The sequence below is a fragment of the Cupressus sempervirens genome, chromosome 5, assembly GCF_028749045.1.
Source record: "Cupressus sempervirens isolate cs-2001-9-10 chromosome 5, ASM2874904v1, whole genome shotgun sequence".
NCBI lineage: Eukaryota > Viridiplantae > Streptophyta > Pinopsida > Cupressales > Cupressaceae > Cupressus > Cupressus sempervirens.
In genome coordinates, this window is record NC_143122.1 from 514,687,589 (window position 1) to 514,706,946 (window position 19,358).

General features: G+C 37.2%; 1 protein-coding gene across 1 annotated transcript in view; it reads right to left on the reverse strand.

The window, feature by feature from the left end:
• The window catches only part of LOC149556967 (dnaJ protein ERDJ7-like), a 141,632-nt gene that overhangs the window by 24,589 nt on the left and 97,685 nt on the right, over nt 1-19,358 (reverse strand). Inside the window, exons 5-6 of the mRNA XM_089831611.1 lie at nt 16,202-16,252; nt 16,021-16,101 (exon numbers count right to left, since the gene is read on the reverse strand). Coding sequence (XP_089687737.1) covers nt 16,021-16,101; nt 16,202-16,252 — 132 coding nt within the window. The remainder of the gene's footprint in view (nt 1-16,020; nt 16,102-16,201; nt 16,253-19,358) is intronic.

Consider the following 19,358-nt stretch of genomic DNA (forward strand, 5'->3'; position numbering starts at 1 on the left):
TGGCCTTTGGAATTCTTTGTTTTTTGGCTTCATTATCAGGCAGTTTAGTTGCATTTCCGGCTACAGGCAGATTTGGTATTTTGCTCATATCTTCTTCACTAATTGTCTGACGCTTATGCCGCTTTGAGGGAATGGTATTACGAAGGTAGTGGACTGATTGAAGGACAAAGTATTGTAGCAGCAAGTTCGTAAGCATGGGCTGGAGTATTATGACAATATTGCTGAAGTAATTAGTGAGTTGATAAATCTGCCATGTATTTGGTTTTATGAATTCTGAAAATAACATTTTATTAGCAGCAGTTCATTTCCACTTTGCATATTATTGTAGTTCCTTTCTTGTTTATGTTGTATGATACCAATTCCATGCATGAAACACAACAAACAAATAAACGTTTGATTTCCGGAGTTATAAGGGGTTTTAAGAAGTTGAATGCAAACTGTTTGACATAATTCCTTTCAGCAATTTGGTTTAGTTTTTTGGGACATCCAGGGGTGCCCATTACAGTGGTATCAGAGCTATAAGTCCTGCCATCCTGTGGAGGTCTTATAGGGAATTTGGAACAGCCGGATAGAGGGAAAAGTAAGTAAAAAACACAGGCTAAGCATTTATGTTTGAGCATGCGACAGGGGTCTTATAATTTCCGCGATACCAGAGCAAGACAAAATAGGATTTCAGACTTGCAAAGCAAACAGTCTAGTACATCCGTGCAGGGGGACATTGAATTCAACCATACAGACACAGAGGAGATATTCTGTGATCAGGACAATAATATGGGTGATCGAGATGACAGGAATACAGGATTAGGCGGAGGCAGGAATGCTGGTCCAGATCAGGGGGAGGTACTGTTCCGACAGTTACTGGATACATTAGAGCAAGGGCAGCGTATGCAGCAGGAGCAGAATAGGCGAATGGACATGATGTTGCAGCTCATGGCTAGACAGATGGGTGTCAATATTAATCCAGATGATGCCAACAATAGAAACAATAACAACGAGAGAAACAATAACAACGGGGGAAACAATAACCATGAAGGCCAAGGCAACAACAATGGTCCTGAGAATAACATTAATGGTAATGATGGACACGGCAACAATGGGAATGAGGCTGATAACTTTAGACACGCTGCACGCCCAGCACGGACTACGAGCTCAAGACCTCTTCTACCCACATTTCCACCCAGAGATCCGGTTCATCCAGTAAACAAACCGCAGATTACCGACTTACAGGATCAGTTCAGGAGGGACTGGGAGGCTAGTGGACCAAAGTTTCAGGCGGATATTTCTCTTAGAGATTATATGGAGTTGAGGATGAGACACATGCCTAAAGCAGGAGGGAGGAATCAAAACTTTGAGCTGAGGAAGAAAGTTGGAAAACTTTCTTTACCTTAGTATGATGCTTCAGGGAAGATGACTGCACGAGCTTGGGTGCAGAAGGTAGATACATACTTGCAGCTAAATCCTATGCCTGAGGAGGAGGCTATCAAGTATGCGGCTATGCACTTGGATGGCATTGCACATGAATGGTGGCATCATGGCATGGTGACTTTGGGGCATAATCAGATTACATCCTATGAGGAATTCACTGAAACATTGATTGGGAGATTTGACACTAAGGATCCCGAGTTACATTTCAAGCAGCTAGCACAGTTAAAACAGTCAGGTTCTGTGGATGCTTACATTGCCGAGTTTCAGCGCTTGTCTGTACTTGTTACTGATATCTCTCCTAGGAGATTGGTGGTGTTATTTTGTGATGGTCTTGCTGATCCATTACGAGGTTGGGTGAAGGGACATGATCCACTCACGTTAGCTGAAGCAACTAAAAAGGCACGAGATTTAGCCCCTTCGGTATACAAAGGAAAAAACCATTCAACAGATTCTTCCTACCGCAAGGACAAAGACAAAAAATCATTTCAGAAAGAGTATAGCAAACCCAAAGAAGGATCAAAAGGACTAGACAATGAAACCTTGAATGAACTTCGAAAGAAGAAGCTGTGCTTCCATTGTAGAGAGCCTTGGGACTTATCTCATAAATGTTCTCTCAAGGCTAAGGCAAATCAAATGGAGTATTTTTCAGCAGAAGAGTCAGAGTCAGAAGGGGAGGATCAGCACTCCGATTCAGATGAGGGTAACACTATAGAGGAGAGCAACATTCCTAAGGATGATAGATCGTTGGCACGCTTGACAGGGGCCCAAAAGGCAATCACATTTAAGGTCAGGGGTACTATCCAGGGGCAGAAAGTGATATCTCTTATTGACACTGGGGCTACACATAACTTCATAGATGCACAGTTGGTAGCCAGGAGAGGGTTACAGACAGAGGAGCATGATGGGTTTAGAGTCATGGTGGCTAACGGTGATAAGTTATTATGCACTCGGAAGATATCTAATCTTCGCATCAGGTTTGGAGATGGCTACGAGTTGGAGGATGAGTTCTATGTTGTGGACATGGGAGATTATGATGTCATCCTCGGCATGACATGGATGGCTTCACTAGTTGAGTTCACACTCAATCTAGCGAAATTGGAGATGAGATTCCAGCATGAGGGGAGAACTGTGGTACTTAGAGGGCTTTCAGATGGAGGTTGCAGAATAGTGTCCTTGAGGAGAATGCAGAGACTTTTTCGTCATGATGACATAGAGTGGGCGGCAGAGTGCCACATTATGCCAACTTCACCAGAGCCACAAGAAAAGAGTCATCCACTAGATGTCCAAAAGATACTCGATAGACACGCTAAAGTATTTAGCGATATTCCTCATGGGGTTCCTCCTGACAGAGGGATGGAACATGTTATTGAGCTCGAGGAGGGAGCCAAACCAGTTATGATTACTCCCTATCGTCATCCTAAGAAACACAAGGATGAGATAGAGAAGGCGATTAAGGATTTGTTGGAGATGGGGCATATCAGGCCCAGTAAGAGCCCTTTTGCTTCAGCAGTAGTATTGGTAAAGAAGAAGGATGGGACGATGCGCATGTGCATCGATTACAGGGCACTGAATAAGAAAACAATTAAAAACAGGTATCCCATTCCTAGGATTGATGAGCTGATTGATGAGTTGCATGGGACATGCTTCTTCACCAAAATTGATTTGCGATCCGGATACCATCAGATCAGGATGAGAGCAAAGGACATTGAGTAAACAGCCTTCCGATGTCACTATGGCCACTTTGAGTTCATGGTTATGCCATTTGGTCTAACCAATGCACCTGCTACATTTCAAAGTTGTATGAACCAGGTATTCAGGAAGCAGCTGAGGAGATTTGTCTTGATCTTCTTTGATGACATCTTGGTCTTCAGTAAGACCTGGGAGGAGCACTTACATCATCTAGAGGAGGTGTTATCTATTCTGGAGAGAGAGTCATTGTATGCCAAGGAATCTAAATGTGAGTTTGGCATGACTGAGCTCCTTTACCTGGGGCATATCATTAGTGCAGATGGCGTTCGGGTTGATCCCGAAAAGATTAGAGCTATTGTAGAATGGCCTACTCCCACAAACCTTACACAGCTTAAGGGATTCTTTGGTTTATGTGGTTTTTATAGGAGGTTTGTTAAGGGATTCTCACAGATTGCTACACCCTTGACAGATCTTACCAGGAAAGGAGCCTTCGTGTGGACAGGGGCAGCACAGAGGTGTTTTGAGCATTTCAAGCAGGTAATGTCTTCATGTCCAGTTCTAGCCCTACCGGATTTCACAAAGCCTTTTGAGCTTCATTGTGATGCATCTGGTGATGGGATTGGAGCAGTATTGATGCAGGAGAAGCATCCCATTGCATTCGAGAGTAGGAAGCTCCGAGGAGTTGAGAAAAGTTATTCTGTCTATGACCGAGAGATGTTGGCCATAATGCATGCATTGGCCAAATTTCGATCATATTTGGTAGGTGGACGTTTTGTGATCAAGACTGATCACAACAGTATTAAATACTTCAAGAGCCAGCGTGATCTTAATGACCGGCAACAAAAATGGGTGACTAAATTGCAGGCTTATGACTTTGACATAGAGTTTGTCAAAGGTAAGAAAAATGTGGTGGCTGATGCCTTATCTCGGAGACCTCACTTATGTGCTCTGGCAGAGATTTCAGGAGATTGGAGAGATCGGATTATAGCAGAGTATGTCGGAGATGCTTGGGCTTCTGGATTGATTTCAGGTACCATACAGGATGATCGCTATGAGGTGATAGATGGATTGATCAGAGTTCAGGACAGGGTTTATTTGATTCCATCATCACATTTGAGAGAGGCGATACTGAAGGCATTTCATGGTGCACCCACAGCTGGACATCCGGGGGTCTTCAAGACCTACAGGCAGATCCGAGAGCGGTTTTCATGGAAAGGGCTCAAGGATGATGTTCAGAGGTATGTCAGGGAGTGTGTGGTTTGTCAACAGAATAAGGGAGAACACACATTTCCTGCAAGTTTATTACAGCCCTTGCCCATTCCTGATAGGAAATGGGAAAGTATTTCGATGGACTTCATCACTGGTTTACCACGAGTACAGGGAAGGGATTGCATCTATGTGGTGGTGGACCGCTTGACGAAGTTTGCTCACTTCATTGCTATTCCGTCCACTCACACAGCAGCACAGGTGGCAGAGCTTTTCTTTAAAGAGATATTCAGGTTACATGGGTTGCCCAGATTCATTGTCAGCGACCGGGATAGTAAGTTTATGAGTGTTTTTTGGCAAAGAGTTGTTTAGGTTGTGTGGTACAGATCTTACACCTAGCACTAGTTATCATCCGCAAACAGATGGGCAAACAGAGATTGTGAATAAATGGGCGGAAGGATATTTGAGGAACTATGTAACTACACAACAAAAGGCTTGGATCAGATGGTTGCATATGGGAGAGTATTGTTATAACACCACTTATCATATGTCCATCAAGATGACTCCTTTCATGGCACTCTATGGTTATGAAGCACCTAGCTTCATGGATTTAGTTTTGGGGGACAGTAGAGTGCCCAAAGCCAAAAACTTATTGCAGGATAGTCAGGACATCCTGAAAGTGCTCAAAGAGAATATACAACAGGCCCAGAATCAACAGAAATTGTATGCTGATCAGCACCGAATAGAGCGCAGCTTCGAGGTAGGGGATATGGTTTACTTGAGGCTACAACCATATAGACAGTCATCGCTCAAGAAGAGCGGAGCTGAAAAGTTGAAACCTAGATTTTATGGTCCATACAGGGTGATTCGCAAAGTGGGCAAAGTCGCCTATGAGCTTGAGCTTCCAGAAGGCAATCGAGTGCACAATGTGTTTCATGTGTCTAGGCTTAAGAAAGCCATTGGTCAGAGTGTAGTGCCTTCTGCAGATTTACCCCCTTTGGATGAGGAGGGGAAGCTTGTGTTAGTACCTGAGGCTATTCTGGATACCAGAGAGAGGAAGCTTAGAAGCAGGATAGTGAAGGAGTATTTGGTCAGATGGAAAGACCTGCCGGAGGAAGATTCTACATGGGAGAGTGAGCAGGTTATTCAGCAGGCTGGACTGAGATTGCTTGAGGACAAGCAATTTCAAGGGGGGCGGACTGTAATGTCCCCATTTTAGCAGTTGACCAAGTGTGTGTGCGTTAGCCTTGTTCTACATGGTCCCGAGGGCTAACGAAGGGTTTAATGGGATCTTGGAGTGTTTTGGCCTAGTCATTTCCAGTTTGGGCCAAAACGAAGTTGATTTACTCAGTTTCAGGCATACTTACTATTTTTAGTAAGTCGGCAGGACACAGTGCAGGTCAATTTTGGTGATTGGATTCGATACTCCTCGGTGAGAGCTTTCCGATGAGCTATCACTCGCATTATTCGGAGTTCGATTGCTAATACATTTTAATGCCTGAAGTTTTATTAAAGTAACGTTCTAATTTAATTGTAAAATATTAAAGTGTTACTTTAATATTTATTTTATGGTGATGTGTACCCAAGGGAGACATAAGGGGTATTTTAATATATGTTTTATATTACACATCTTTTATCCCACATTGCCCATATGAGTTGAGCGGACCCGTGGGAATAGAATAAAAGGAAGCATCTGTGGCTTCATTAGGCAGGTTGAATATGAGAAGAAATTGGTATGTGAGTTGCAGCTCAGCTCTTGGCATTTGAGGACGTCTATCCTCTCTTGTAACATTCTAGACGTCATTCCCTTGGGGTTTGGCTTTGGAATTCTTTGTTTTTTGGCTTCATTATCAGGCAGTTTAGTTGCATTTCCGGCTACAGGCAGATTTGGTATTTTGCTCATATCTTCTTCACTACTTGTCTGACGCTTATGCCGCTTTGAGGGAATGGTATTACGAAGGTAGTGGACTGATTGAAGGACAAAGTATTGTAGCAGCAAGTTCGTAAGCATGGGCTGGAGTATTATGACAATATTGCTGAAGTAATTAGTGAGTTGATAAATCTGCCATGTATTTGGTTTTATGAATTCTGAAAATAACATTTTATTAGCAGCAGTTCATTTCCACTTTGCATATTATTGTAGTTCCTTTCTTGTTTATGTTGTATGATACCAATTCCATGCATGAAACACAACAAACAAATAAACGTTTGATTTCCAGAGTTATAAGGGGTTTTAAGAAGTTGAATGCAAACTGTTTGACATAATTCCTTTCAGCAATTTGGTTTAGTTTTTTGGGACATCCAGGGGTGCCCATTACAATTTATGTTATGTATTGTAAAATGATTCAGAAGGATTTGTTTGTTATTTTTTTGAAAAATCATAACATACAAGAAAAGGTTATGGAGAAATGGTTCTAGAATGTTGGAAGGTCGATGTTCAGGGTCTACCCGTGGTCTCCAAAGGGCAATTTTGAAAAGGTTGTTTGCTAGGGCTCCACCGAATTGGGTGGAAATTAAGAACCTGAATGTGGAATTCTAGCCATTCATTCCGCAAATTCTTAAACCGTTAGGTTCTGTTTTACAGGTTGAGCAATCTAGGGTTACCTTGCCACACCTTAATGCTAGGGTTCTTTTGGCTCTAGCTCCTGAGGTGGAATTCCCCGATAATATTTCTTTAGATTTTGATGGAGAAAGGTTTTGCTAGGAGATTGCCCTGTTAGGAAATTTAAATGTCTGCTTTCACAGTAGGCACAATGGGTATTTCTAAAAAGGATTGCCCTACTCTTTAGCATATTCATAAAGAGAAATTCAATGTGGTTAATAATAATGAGTCTTCTAGTATACCAGTCGTTAGTAAAAGTAATGCTAGTGAAGTCCCCAAAAAAGATGTGGTTACTGTTAACCAAGCTAAGGATATAGGTGATATTTAGTCAATAGGCATTGATGCTAATTCCGGTCTCCAGCCACTTGCTTGTAATTCTATTGATATTCCTATAAGCAACAGTTTCTTGTCACTGTCGAACCCTCTTTTTGAAGAAGAATTTGAAGTGGTTCCGGCTAAAGTTGGTGGTTCCAATATTATTTCTGTGCCCATAGCTTCCCCCCTGTCAAGAGGTCTGTCTGAGATTCCCCAGAAAGATAATAGTGTTCAGCCAGCCTTGAATGCCCAACAGTTGGCCCTCATAACCATTAAAGAGAGGGTAGTTAAACTTCATCATTCTAATTTGGAGGGTCAGTTTACTTAGGTTGTGAGGAAGAAGAGAAAGACTGCAGAAAGAAGCTCTGGTCCTTCCGAGGATAGAGGGAGGAGAAATCTTCCTGATTGTTTTATTAAGCTTTGCAAGAGCTCCAAAACCCCCCCTAAATTATTATGATGCTGCATATTCATAGTTGGAATGTTTGGGGGTTAGAGATGCCAGATAGAAAATACCTTGTTAAAAGGTGGTGTAATAAGTTGAAGGTTAAGGATTTTATTTGTTTGCAAGAAATTAAGGTGGTTGAGTTTCAAGCATATTCAATTTTGAAGTTCCTTTGGGACAAGTCTATAGGTTTCCATCCCAATCATGAGAGAGGGAAGGGTGGTGTTGCTATTCTTATTCACCCTAAATGGGAAAGTCTTATTGAAAGTCATGGGTAATCTACTTGTCAAAGGGTAATTTGGGTTACTGTCAAACAAGGAGAGAATGTTTTTGGTATTTGTAATGTGTATGCCTCAAATAATTATAGAGAAAGAGCAGAATTATGGGAGTGGTGTGTGCATTTGTCTAAAATCCTGTGTGTAGTTGTGGGGAACTTTAATGTGGTGGAACACAGAGTTGATAAATCGGGAGGTTTGTCCCATTCTTGGAAAGGCAATGAAATGTATTTTTGGTTTAAATTCAAAAGGAAATTCAATTTGGTGGATCCCATGGAAAATATGTATGGCAAGTTCCAAGACATTTGGTTCACTTGGTGCAATAATGAGATAGGCAAGCAAAGGGTGTATTGCAGATTGGATGGGGTTTATGAAGATGGTTCATCTGTTTCCTTTTTACAGGAAGATAGCCATGCCCCGGTCCAAGTTATTCCAGCTTCTCTCTCAGATCATTCTCCTATCCATACTTGCTGTAGGATAGAAGTTAATGGTAATATTCCAGTCCCTATGAGGATCCATAACTCTTTCAAGCTTAACTCTGCGCTCCTTGATTCTAATTTTCTTTTTTTGTTATCCTTCTTTATACATATACAGCAATGTATTTGTTCTGTTACTATTTATGGAGTATAATGATCCATTCAATCAAAAATATCTGGCATTGTTGGAAAGCATTCCCTTCAGACTAGCGTATATTGAGTAGTGTCTTAATATGCTAGTAATAACTACCACAATCTGTAATTTTATGCAATGTCATGTTGTCTGTTTGTACTGAATTGATTTGATGCTCATATGCAATATCCCTCTATAATTTTTGTGATAGTTATTACTGTTGATCATGTTGAAGATATATATCAGCGCTCTTCAATGACGATTGTGATCGTTATTACTGTCGATCATGTTGAAGGTATGTATCAGCGCTCTTCAATGATGATTGTGGTAATTTGCAGTGTATGCTTAAATATATCCTTTCAATAATGTTAGTTTCTGCTATGATCAATCTCCAAGCATATCCCGTGATGGATTATACTGTTCGATCCTTATGCAGTGTGCTCCCTTCTGCTCCATGCTCTGGACTAGATAATAACGGAATACTCCAATCATTTGGACTTCTGCAATGTACTAAATTTATCTCTGATAATCTGGACTGATACACTTTGCATTATTTCTTTCTTATGTGGTTTTCATGTCGGAATATTTAGAGAAAGCAATCCATTCTTCCCCATTCGATGGTTTGTATAGTCTTTTATATGCATACGTAGGGGTATCCTTAGGTCTCAAGGAATCGTGAATGTTATTTTCCCAATCCTCTTCTTTTTTATTTAGCTAATAAAATATATGGAAAGTGTGCATGTGTTACTTTGTAGAATCTGTGAAGGTGTATGCTGAAACGAATTGTATATTATCAATTGCTGGACCTATTGTAAGTACCTGATTTTAATCCTTCTAATCAAGAAATCCATCCTGGTGTAATTGTTTCCCTATAATGTGTGTGGGTGTAAAATCACGACTATTCATTAAGTCACTTTAGTAATATAAGATTCAATTTGGTTAGTAATCATATACAAACCAACCAATATATATTTATATTTTAATCATAATAAAAAATGTTTTTATTAAATACTTATATTATTATACTTAGAAATGGTTACTTAGATGTATTACTTTATGTATATTATCATTCATTATATTATAATATTGATTATATATCATTACACTAATGATATATAATCAATTATAATAATAGATTTTTTATTATTAATATATTTAATTTAATTTTTTTTTAATTATTATTGTTTATTTAATATTTTTATATTTAATTATTATTAAAATCTTATATTAAAATGGGGACATGACATAAACTCAACTATCTAAGAAGATTCGACAAAAAAATAACAAAACCACAAAGCATGCTCAATTGAATCTATGAAACCTACATAATTACTCAAAGAAGTATTACCACATTCTCATTCAAGCTCTGATACCATTTGTAAGTACCTGATTTTAATCCTTCTAATCAAGAAATCCATCCTAGTGTTATTGTTTCCCTATAATGTGTGTGGGTGAAAAATCACGACTATTCATTAAGTCACTTTAGTAATATAAGATTTAATTTGGATAAATATTTATATTTTAATCATAATAAAAAATGTTTTTATTAAATACTTATATTATTATACTTAGAATAGGTTACTTAGATATATTACTTTATGTATATTAACATTCATTATATTATAATATTGATTATATATCATTACACTAATGATATATAATCAATTATAATAATAGATTTTTTATTATTAATATATTTAATTTAATTTTTTATATTTATTATTATTGTTTATTTAATATTTTTTATATTTAATTATTATTAAAATCTTATATTAAAATGGGGACATGACATAAACTCAACTATCTAAGAAGATTCGACAGAAAAATAACAAAACCACAAAGCATGCTCAATTGAATCTATGAAACCTACATAATTACTCAAAGAAGTATTACCACATTCTCATTCAAGCTCTCCAGCTGAAAATCTCTATCGACTAAAGGATTCTCACTTTTCAACCTAGCAGACAAGCTCGATTAATAGTTGATCTCAACATAATTTGATGGCGTCAAAAAGTCTTCACCTCTATCAACTCTAGTTCGAACAATCCCAACGGGAAATTTAAGGCTTGACAGAATCGGCAATGCAGGAAAAGAGAAGATCTTCCTACATGTCTAATTCGAGTTGCGGAGCGACAAAATCCCGACAAAATCCCATCTGTTGACAATGATGAAGAGACGAGTTTCTTAAATCCTCTTCCTACATTTTTGGTCGGCAGAAGACTCAAACTAATAAGGCAAGAATGCATGAAGAGAATAATAACAAAAACCACTACAACTAAAGAAAGATTCCCCCAGTAAGGCAGCATAACATCCCCCACCACTTGCCCCGTCACGGATTTTTGAATTCTCATTTTTCTTTCTCCTCTAATATCTTATTCCTAGTACTCAAACTTGGTCATCTCCATCTACTTGATATACATGCTTCGTGTTAGGATTTCCAAAGATTTCAATTCGAGCGAATTTGAAAAATCTAAAAACCACAAAAAGATTGATGAAGGAAGCATGGCAAAAACAAAGTCTGCCAACGTGAGCGCCAAACAGATAATCGCAACCATCTTAGATGAAGAGTAAATAAACCAATGGAGGAGACCCTTTGCATAAACCATAATCCCGCAAGAGAGGCACTTCGCATTTCATGGACTAGTCGTGGTCTCGTATGTCGTCTACGGGAGCATCAAATGTTTTGACTAAGCAGATACATAAGCACGAGCTAGTAGGCAACATGGCCAATGAATCACGATGCCAACAAGACATGGGGCCTTTACATAAGTATCGATATAGACAAGATCTGACTTTGCAGATGATAAATGCTCCAACATTCACCAAAGTTCAAAGAATTTCTTCTTGTATGCTTCCGAGAAGTGCATGTTGTTACAGAGAAGTGGGTGGGACACAAAACTTGACTATAATGCGCTATCCTCAGCAATGCATATGAAGAGTTATGGTTGCATGATATTAGCAGAGATGACTAGAGGTTGAATCCAAAAACTATAGATTTTTCCAAAGACGACACAAAGGATGTATACTAATCCCACGCAACAATAATAGAAATGTCACCTTTTAATATCAGATATAATGAAAATAAAGCCCGACTCCTCATACACGTGCTTTGAGAAGCATGTAGACCCAACAACTCACGACTTCAATATACAATAACCATTGCCCAAGCCAACAAACAGAAATCATTCCCATCGATATTCAAATATGTCTAAACAAATACAAGTAAAGAACAAGAGAGACTTCTTTGTTGTTGTTGTCCAACCTGGCTCTAATACCTTGTTGAATATTCGCCCAGAAATTAAGATAAACAACAATAAGGAATAGCCAAAATAGATACAAGAGACACACAATATTAACCTGGGAAAACCCTTCCAAAATTGAAGGGAAAAACCCAGCTACACAACAAAATATCACTTTGTTCATCATAAAATGTTCAAGTGTACAAAGCTTTTGCTTGATAAGATATTTATAACAACTAGAAAGACTCTTCACATTACAACTGAAGGTGTCTTGAATTTCCCAACAAAATATGACTTCATTTTGACATCCACAACTCTTTGTATTTCCATGCCTCAACGCATCTCGTATGACACATGTCTTTATATTTAATATTACAATTATTATCATTAATGTCCTCTTCAGCTGAAGATGACCATAACAATAATAACGTTCATATTTCTAGAGATGAAGATCTATAATACAGCTACAATCTTCAACACTTTATGCCGCAAACAACTACCAGAAGTAGTCATGACTTCCAAAACAATCTAAGCTTCTACCGATTGCTACAATGGATAAATGTGATGGTGTTGGAATGCAATGTTACCACATAGTTCAATAAGCAACTTCATGGACAACGTTTCTTGTCTTAACCGATTCTATCATACTCAAGAAATCTAGTAAATTTCCCATGTCTTCACTGTAGCTTCTACAATGAATAATGCACAATGGAGAGCTCAAAAAAAACTCCCTCATTTCAATTGGGTTTTTGACAAATCTTGGCTCAAAATGTTTGCCTATTTACAACCTGTATGCGACTATACACGACCTTTGCAAAACAATATCAGGTTTCTTCCAAATCAAATGTTGCACTCCATGCAAGATGAGACACTATTACACTCACGTGCATGAGCGTTCCAAAAGACTACAGTTACAAATGTGTGTTCAATGCATGTGACAAAGTGCATTCAATACATATGATAGTTGGTCTCACATAACATTAAAGTTTTTAACCAGAAATATAACTTAATAATAAAGTTGTCAAGACACAATTAAAACTTTATAGTATCGACAACTTATATCGAGGAGCATTATAATAAATCAAACTTCACACCAAGGCCCCACAAGACAATTCGTTACTGCCCAACATCCTTCCAGATTTGATAATTAGCCTACCAGGATGGGAAAATAGGCTAACCGAGTACATGGAAGGCTACAGAAAGAAATGGGACGATACAAACACTCAATCGCCAATGTTATATAGTTGTATGATATTTTCACAGTTACTCTAATTGAATTTGACTTTCCCTTTGAACAACCAATTAGACAAGAATCAATAGAGGGATGTCTCAAATGTATCTTGATATTCAAACTATGTAAACAACATACAATTTCTTCACAAGTTGATTTAGGGTAGCAATTATCTACCATAGATAATAATAACAAAGACTGATTTGAAATGAAGTTTCCTACAACACAATTGAAAGAAGCATTGGTCATACTTTATTTATTAACTTTTGATAATATATTACATCTTGTCTTATTAGATCTGAAAAGTTGTCTTATCTTTACATTTAATGTGTGTGTGTCTGTGTTTGAATGGTTTCACACCCCTTTAGGACAAAACAACACCACCCTATATTAAAACTAAAAAATACTTTTGAAAAAACTAATCAACAAATTAAATAATAACTATCTTTCAGAATTGGGTTTGGTTGGCACAACACAACACATCATGAAAAGCTAATATTTTGCCTTGGGCTTGAAATTGGATTTTCTAAACTAGGTCCTTTTTAGATATTCAATTTTTTATTGGTTTCCTTCTCTGTCGACATCATCTTTACATCAGGTCAAAATTATAGCACCTCTAAAACCTTCATACGCACAAATCTAATTGTTTTTGCCATAGAGCTTCCTTTGTTACTCCTTTAACTTTGAATTGAAAATAATCTAATGTTGTATTCTAAGTCATCTCTTTACACGTGCTTTTTCATCTCATCAATTGCCTTGATTGTAACTTTTCATCAATCCGCCGAGGCCATGACTTGTCCCTAGCAAAATAGTGAGATATGATGGATTAACTCAAACCAAGCCTTTGGGTGCTTTGTCTATCAACTATCCATGGTAGATAAAGGTATTGTAAGTCCCAAAGCATGCTTAAGTCCATACAATAGGTTCCTACATAAAGAAAATATTAACAATACAATAAGAAAGGGAAAATGGTATGCACACAATGTTAAGAAAAGGGAGGGGCGAAAGGTTTAAATGTTATTTATCATTAGGGTGTCAATATAGAGGAGCTAAACTCTACCTCTACAAAGACAAAAATAATGGTAGCCTGATGCTTCAATAGCTAATATGGACCCAGAAGGGAAGAAAGATGAGCCAAGAGAGACTTTGTGTACCTAGAAACACTTCCACATTTATCATGTGTTCAATTCTACTTCCAAAATGGATTAATAGTAGCATATGATTTTCGCTGAGTTGTCAGTTTGGATTTGGGTTTGGGTTTGGGGTTGAAGAACCAGTTTGCAGGTATGGCAAAATTCTTAAATGGAGTTTCGAATTGTTAGTACAAAAACATGTAAAAAATTTACACACACACACACACAGCCTAGAAGCATGAATTAATATTAGAATGTCACATAGTATCATGAAACAACATAAACTTCTAATCATAGCGTCATATCAACATCAAAGTAAAAATAATAATATTGAGTTCAAGTATCATGTTTTGAATTTAAAAAATTGTAACTTAAGTTTCAATCATCTAATGGATTATCTTCATCTTTTTCTTCTTCATAATCAAAGACATTAGTTGATTCACAAATAGCACCGATGCCAATGGGATCGCCTGAACCAATACCATTCTCGCTTTCCAAGTCCTCAAATGCTTATTACTTTTTTTTTGTGATTAATGTCCTACTTGAAAATGTTAAAAAAGCAGTTTGCAACTCCCTTCATCTATTGAGAATATTGGTTAATTTTTAAAATTCTATCACTATAGAGAGCTTGCAATTGATCAGACAAGGGTCATTATCAACAATTGGATATAAAAACATTGGAAGAAATCTTGAGGGCTAGTTTAATTTGATGTAATGAATATTAGAGCTTCAGCAAATTTTATTTTGTAATGTTAAAATCTTATTCAATGTATGTAATAATTGTATCCTGCACTAAATTATAGAATGTTTCTAAGTGGAAATTTAACTGGTACACACTTGGTCTGCTTGAGTCTACCCTGGTTTGTCCAGGGTTTGGCCTAGATGAGCCAGCCTGCCTCGGTTCAAACCCTGGCTGAACCCACAGGCAAACTAGACTCAAACCTGGACCTAGTTCTAACCGGATCGGTACCAGGGTCCTAGGCAGGAGAACCAGACTTCCTAGATTTTTTTGTTGAGGTGGGGTGTTAGGAAATAATATGTTGACATAATGTATCTAGGACTAACTTTAGAAGTAAGTTGCGAGAAATAGGTGAGTTCTCATTATAAGAACCATTACACAAATAAAAATATCACCTTTCATATCATAGTTGCACTCAAAATGATTTCTTTAGTTGTGGTATTTATTTATGATCTGATATTACCACATTGTCCTACAAACACATCCAGCATGAGGGCCTCTTTCACGAGAAAACTAAACAGGACAGCAAGTTAACCCCAGAAGGAATCTCAAAAAGCTGACTGTGAAATAATCTTTTATCTTACAGAAGACCAGCATTTTCATGCCAATTTTACTTTATTTGCTTGATCTCTCCCTGTTCAAGGGCAACCTGATATAATCCTTGTTACCATACTGCAACTGCCTTTAAAGGTTAGCAAGTGCAATATCAAAGAAGCTACTAGCAGAAGCAGCAGCTTTATCAGAAGCATATTAATCTGTCTAGCATTCTTTGTTGGCTCATCTATTAGCAGAAAAAAAATCACCAGCAATATCATCCTTGCAAGCCTTTGCTAGTCCAACCTTCAAGTACATTTCTATAGGAGAATACATCACAACTACAATAAAACTTGCATAATTTACTTGAACCTTTATAACAATAGTTTACAAGAATTGCAAGGTTCTTCATTTGCTAGTCAAACTTCAAGTACATTTCTATAGGAGAAAACATCACAACTATAATATAACTTGCATAATTGACAACAGTTTACATATTCTAATTAAACAGAAAGTAAATTGAGTGCAAAAGTTTATTCTGCTATATAATTATTTCCAAAGAACACTGAAAATTAAAATACCTGCTTGTATCTAGTCCACTGATTCAAATATTGAAACCCTGATAAAACAAGGAGTAGGCCACCCAAAACAGCTCGAAGGTCCTGTCAGTTTTTCTTGATCAGCCTATGGTTGACCACTTTAATAACCATTACTTCCATCTTATTCTATCAATGTAAAAGCATTTTTCTGAACGTACTCAACTGTTTTATGACCATAGTAGGCCTGGTAGTAGCGAGCCGTGTTATAGAAGACCTGCAAACATGTTACAAAATATAATTAAATCTACATTTTTATATACTGCTCAAGGAAAATGTTAGCATGCTCAGTAATGCTCCAAAGGGGTGCTAATTAATGCTATTAATACACAATCATAATTTGTTGAAAACCATTAATGTGAACCTAATGGAACATGTTGCTGCTCAAACCAAACACATCAACTTATTTCATCAGGAAACTAAACCAATTAGAAGCTTTCAGTTACAGTATAAAAGTATTACCAAATTGTTTTTCAATATTACTTCATCATCATGACATCCAACGTTGGATGAGGTGGGCAGATTGATTTTAGTTCCTACTGTTATTCTGGAGGAGGTTGACTGATTAAGGAGTATCACACAATGATAATATGCTCAAGAGCATAATGTGAACCTAATGTTGCCATTCAAACCAAATACATCAGCATATTTCATCAGGAAACTAATAAATAAGAAGCTTTCAGTTACAGTATGAATATATTATCGAATTATTTTCCAATATTACTTCGTCATCAGAACTTCTGTGGTTGGATGAGGATGGCAGATTAGTTTTAGTTCCTGGTGTTATTCTGGATGTCAAAGAGGGGAATTCGACTACTTAAGGAGTATCTCATCAGATGAAAGGACATGCTTGTAGAGGACAGCAATATTGGGAGGGCAGCACTATAATGTTGCCTTAAAAAAAGTAGCTGCAAATGACGCTTAGTCTATTCAATTTCCATACACTAATTTCAATCTAAATCAGGGAATAATTTAATAATTAAAATAAGTAATCAAATAAAGAAAAAAATTTGGATGAGTTTAATTAATTTTAAAAAGTTACTTAAGTGAATTAAAGAGGAAATATTAATAGCCACCTTCTGAAAAGAGGAATTGATTTTGGTGGTGAGATATCTACCCTAGCCAATTTGCAGGTGAAAACATACAAGTTTCACAGAGGAGTATAAATGAACATTAAACAATTTGTGAAGTCTTGCAAAAGCAAGACAAATTAAAACTATTAATATTTGCAAGGGTTTACAGAATATACAGTGAACACTAATTTAAGGGTTTTAAGGTTATCTTAGGCCTTGGCCTTTAGTAGGCAAGCTATTCTTGCATGACAAAATAATCTTCTTTTGCAAATATTATGGCTAATGTACTCCTAGTTGTCTGATCAAACAAAAACACCATAACAATTTAGCATAATCTGCATTATTTGTATTGATTTGTCTTAAATTTTAACAGTAACCACATTAATAAATCAGGGAAGAAAATTTAAAAGCTAAAGAAAGTTGAAACTCACATGAAGGTGAAAATTTGGAAAGAACCTATCGTGGGAGACAAAATTTTTAAGTGTTGAGTACGTCAAGTCCCTTTTCTTCCACCAAAATGAATAGCTTTTAGATATTACATAGGAAATGTCTTTAAACTTAAGTCAATAACAAATTTACTGATTTTAAAACTTAATGAGAGAATTAAAATTAACAGAGAGACTAGGGGAAGCTCAAACTAAACAAGAAAATTTTTGATGTCATAGTTTTAATTTTTGATGTCATAGTTTTATTTTTTATGTTGACTCTTTTGTTTGTTTTTCTTTTTACTTTGCTTCAAGGAAAATGACTTCTAAAAGTAAAGCTGGTGGCAGAAGAGAGAGCCTGCTTGGAAACATAGGACACCAAGTGCACTACAAGGAGAGGTCATTTGCATTCATTGCTCTAAGACTATGACCAATGGCATAAAGAAGCTTAAACATCACCTTGCAAAGATCACTTGTTGAGACGTTACACCATGTGACAATTGTCTTGAAGAAACTACAAGAGATGCAATATCAATGTTTAAATCATATGACCAAAGATGGCAAAGAAAAAGAGAACAGTGGAGGCAATGGAAGCCCCAATGGAAAATTTAAGTTCTACAAGGTCACATGCAGGCATGGAGACTTCACCCCTTGGGCCACGGATAAGAGGATAACAAAGTCTGGGCTGCCATATGTCAAGCTATTTTGTTCCACAAAACAATCCCGGTGCAAACTGGATTGTAAGGCACTGCATGGAACAAAGAGTTGCAGCATGTGGCAGAAAATTGAAGCGGTTGCATTTGAGACACCATTGTTATAACATCATCTATCACATGTCCATGAACATGTCTCCCTTCGTGTTATTGTACAGCAGTACAATATGAAGCTCCTAGATTTGTAGATTTGTTTCTTGGTGACAGTAGAGTGCCAAAGGCCAAAAGTCTATTGCAGCAAAGCACGATATAATGAATCTTTCAAAAACAACAAACATTACGCCAAAAATGAGAAAAAGTTGTATGTAGATCAGCACCATGTTGAGCGCAAGATACAAAATGTCTTCCACATCTCTCACCTCAAAAAGTCACTTCAACATGTTGTGATTCCCTCTTCTGAGTTGTCTCCTTTGGATGAGGAATGTGTTGTGCCTTACACACACACCCCATTAAAAACAAGGACCCCAATCTTCTTCTAGGTCTGGTGGTTCGTCTAGGTTGGTATATGTGAGTCATTCCTCGATTGGAATGTTTTTGAGTCTGCATTCTGTCTCTACCTGATGAAATTTGAAAAGTACCGTAAGATGCAAAGACTTGGCCAAGTTTTGTTTTGGGATCCCTTCTAGGATAGATTTGGTAGTGAAGTTTGGCGTCTCTGTATGAGGAACTTGGAAAGTTTGAAATATGCTGCATATGGGAACTTCACAAACATAAAGAAGCTCAAAATTTCCTAAACTAGGTGTCTACGACCCAAAGTGAGAGAAGGTAAAATATCTCAAGGTGGAAAGATTAAAATTTCTTAAATCATGTATGTGTGCAAAGTGCAAACAAGTAAGGAAACTTCAAATCTTGCAAAACCATGATAATTCCTAAAAGCCTATTTCACACACGAAAAAATATAATTGTGAAATTTCCAAAGGCATAGAGTAAGTCAGAATTTCTGAAAATTCTTTTGTTGCGCTAAAACTTAAATGTTGCACAAAGATAGATTTGCTCAGTCAAGAAATTTCAAGCAAAAGGTGAAATTTCTTAAAATTCATTTCACACAGAAATAAAAGAATGTGAAATTTCATCAAACAAAGAACTAAAGGTCAAAATTTTCAGAGTTATCT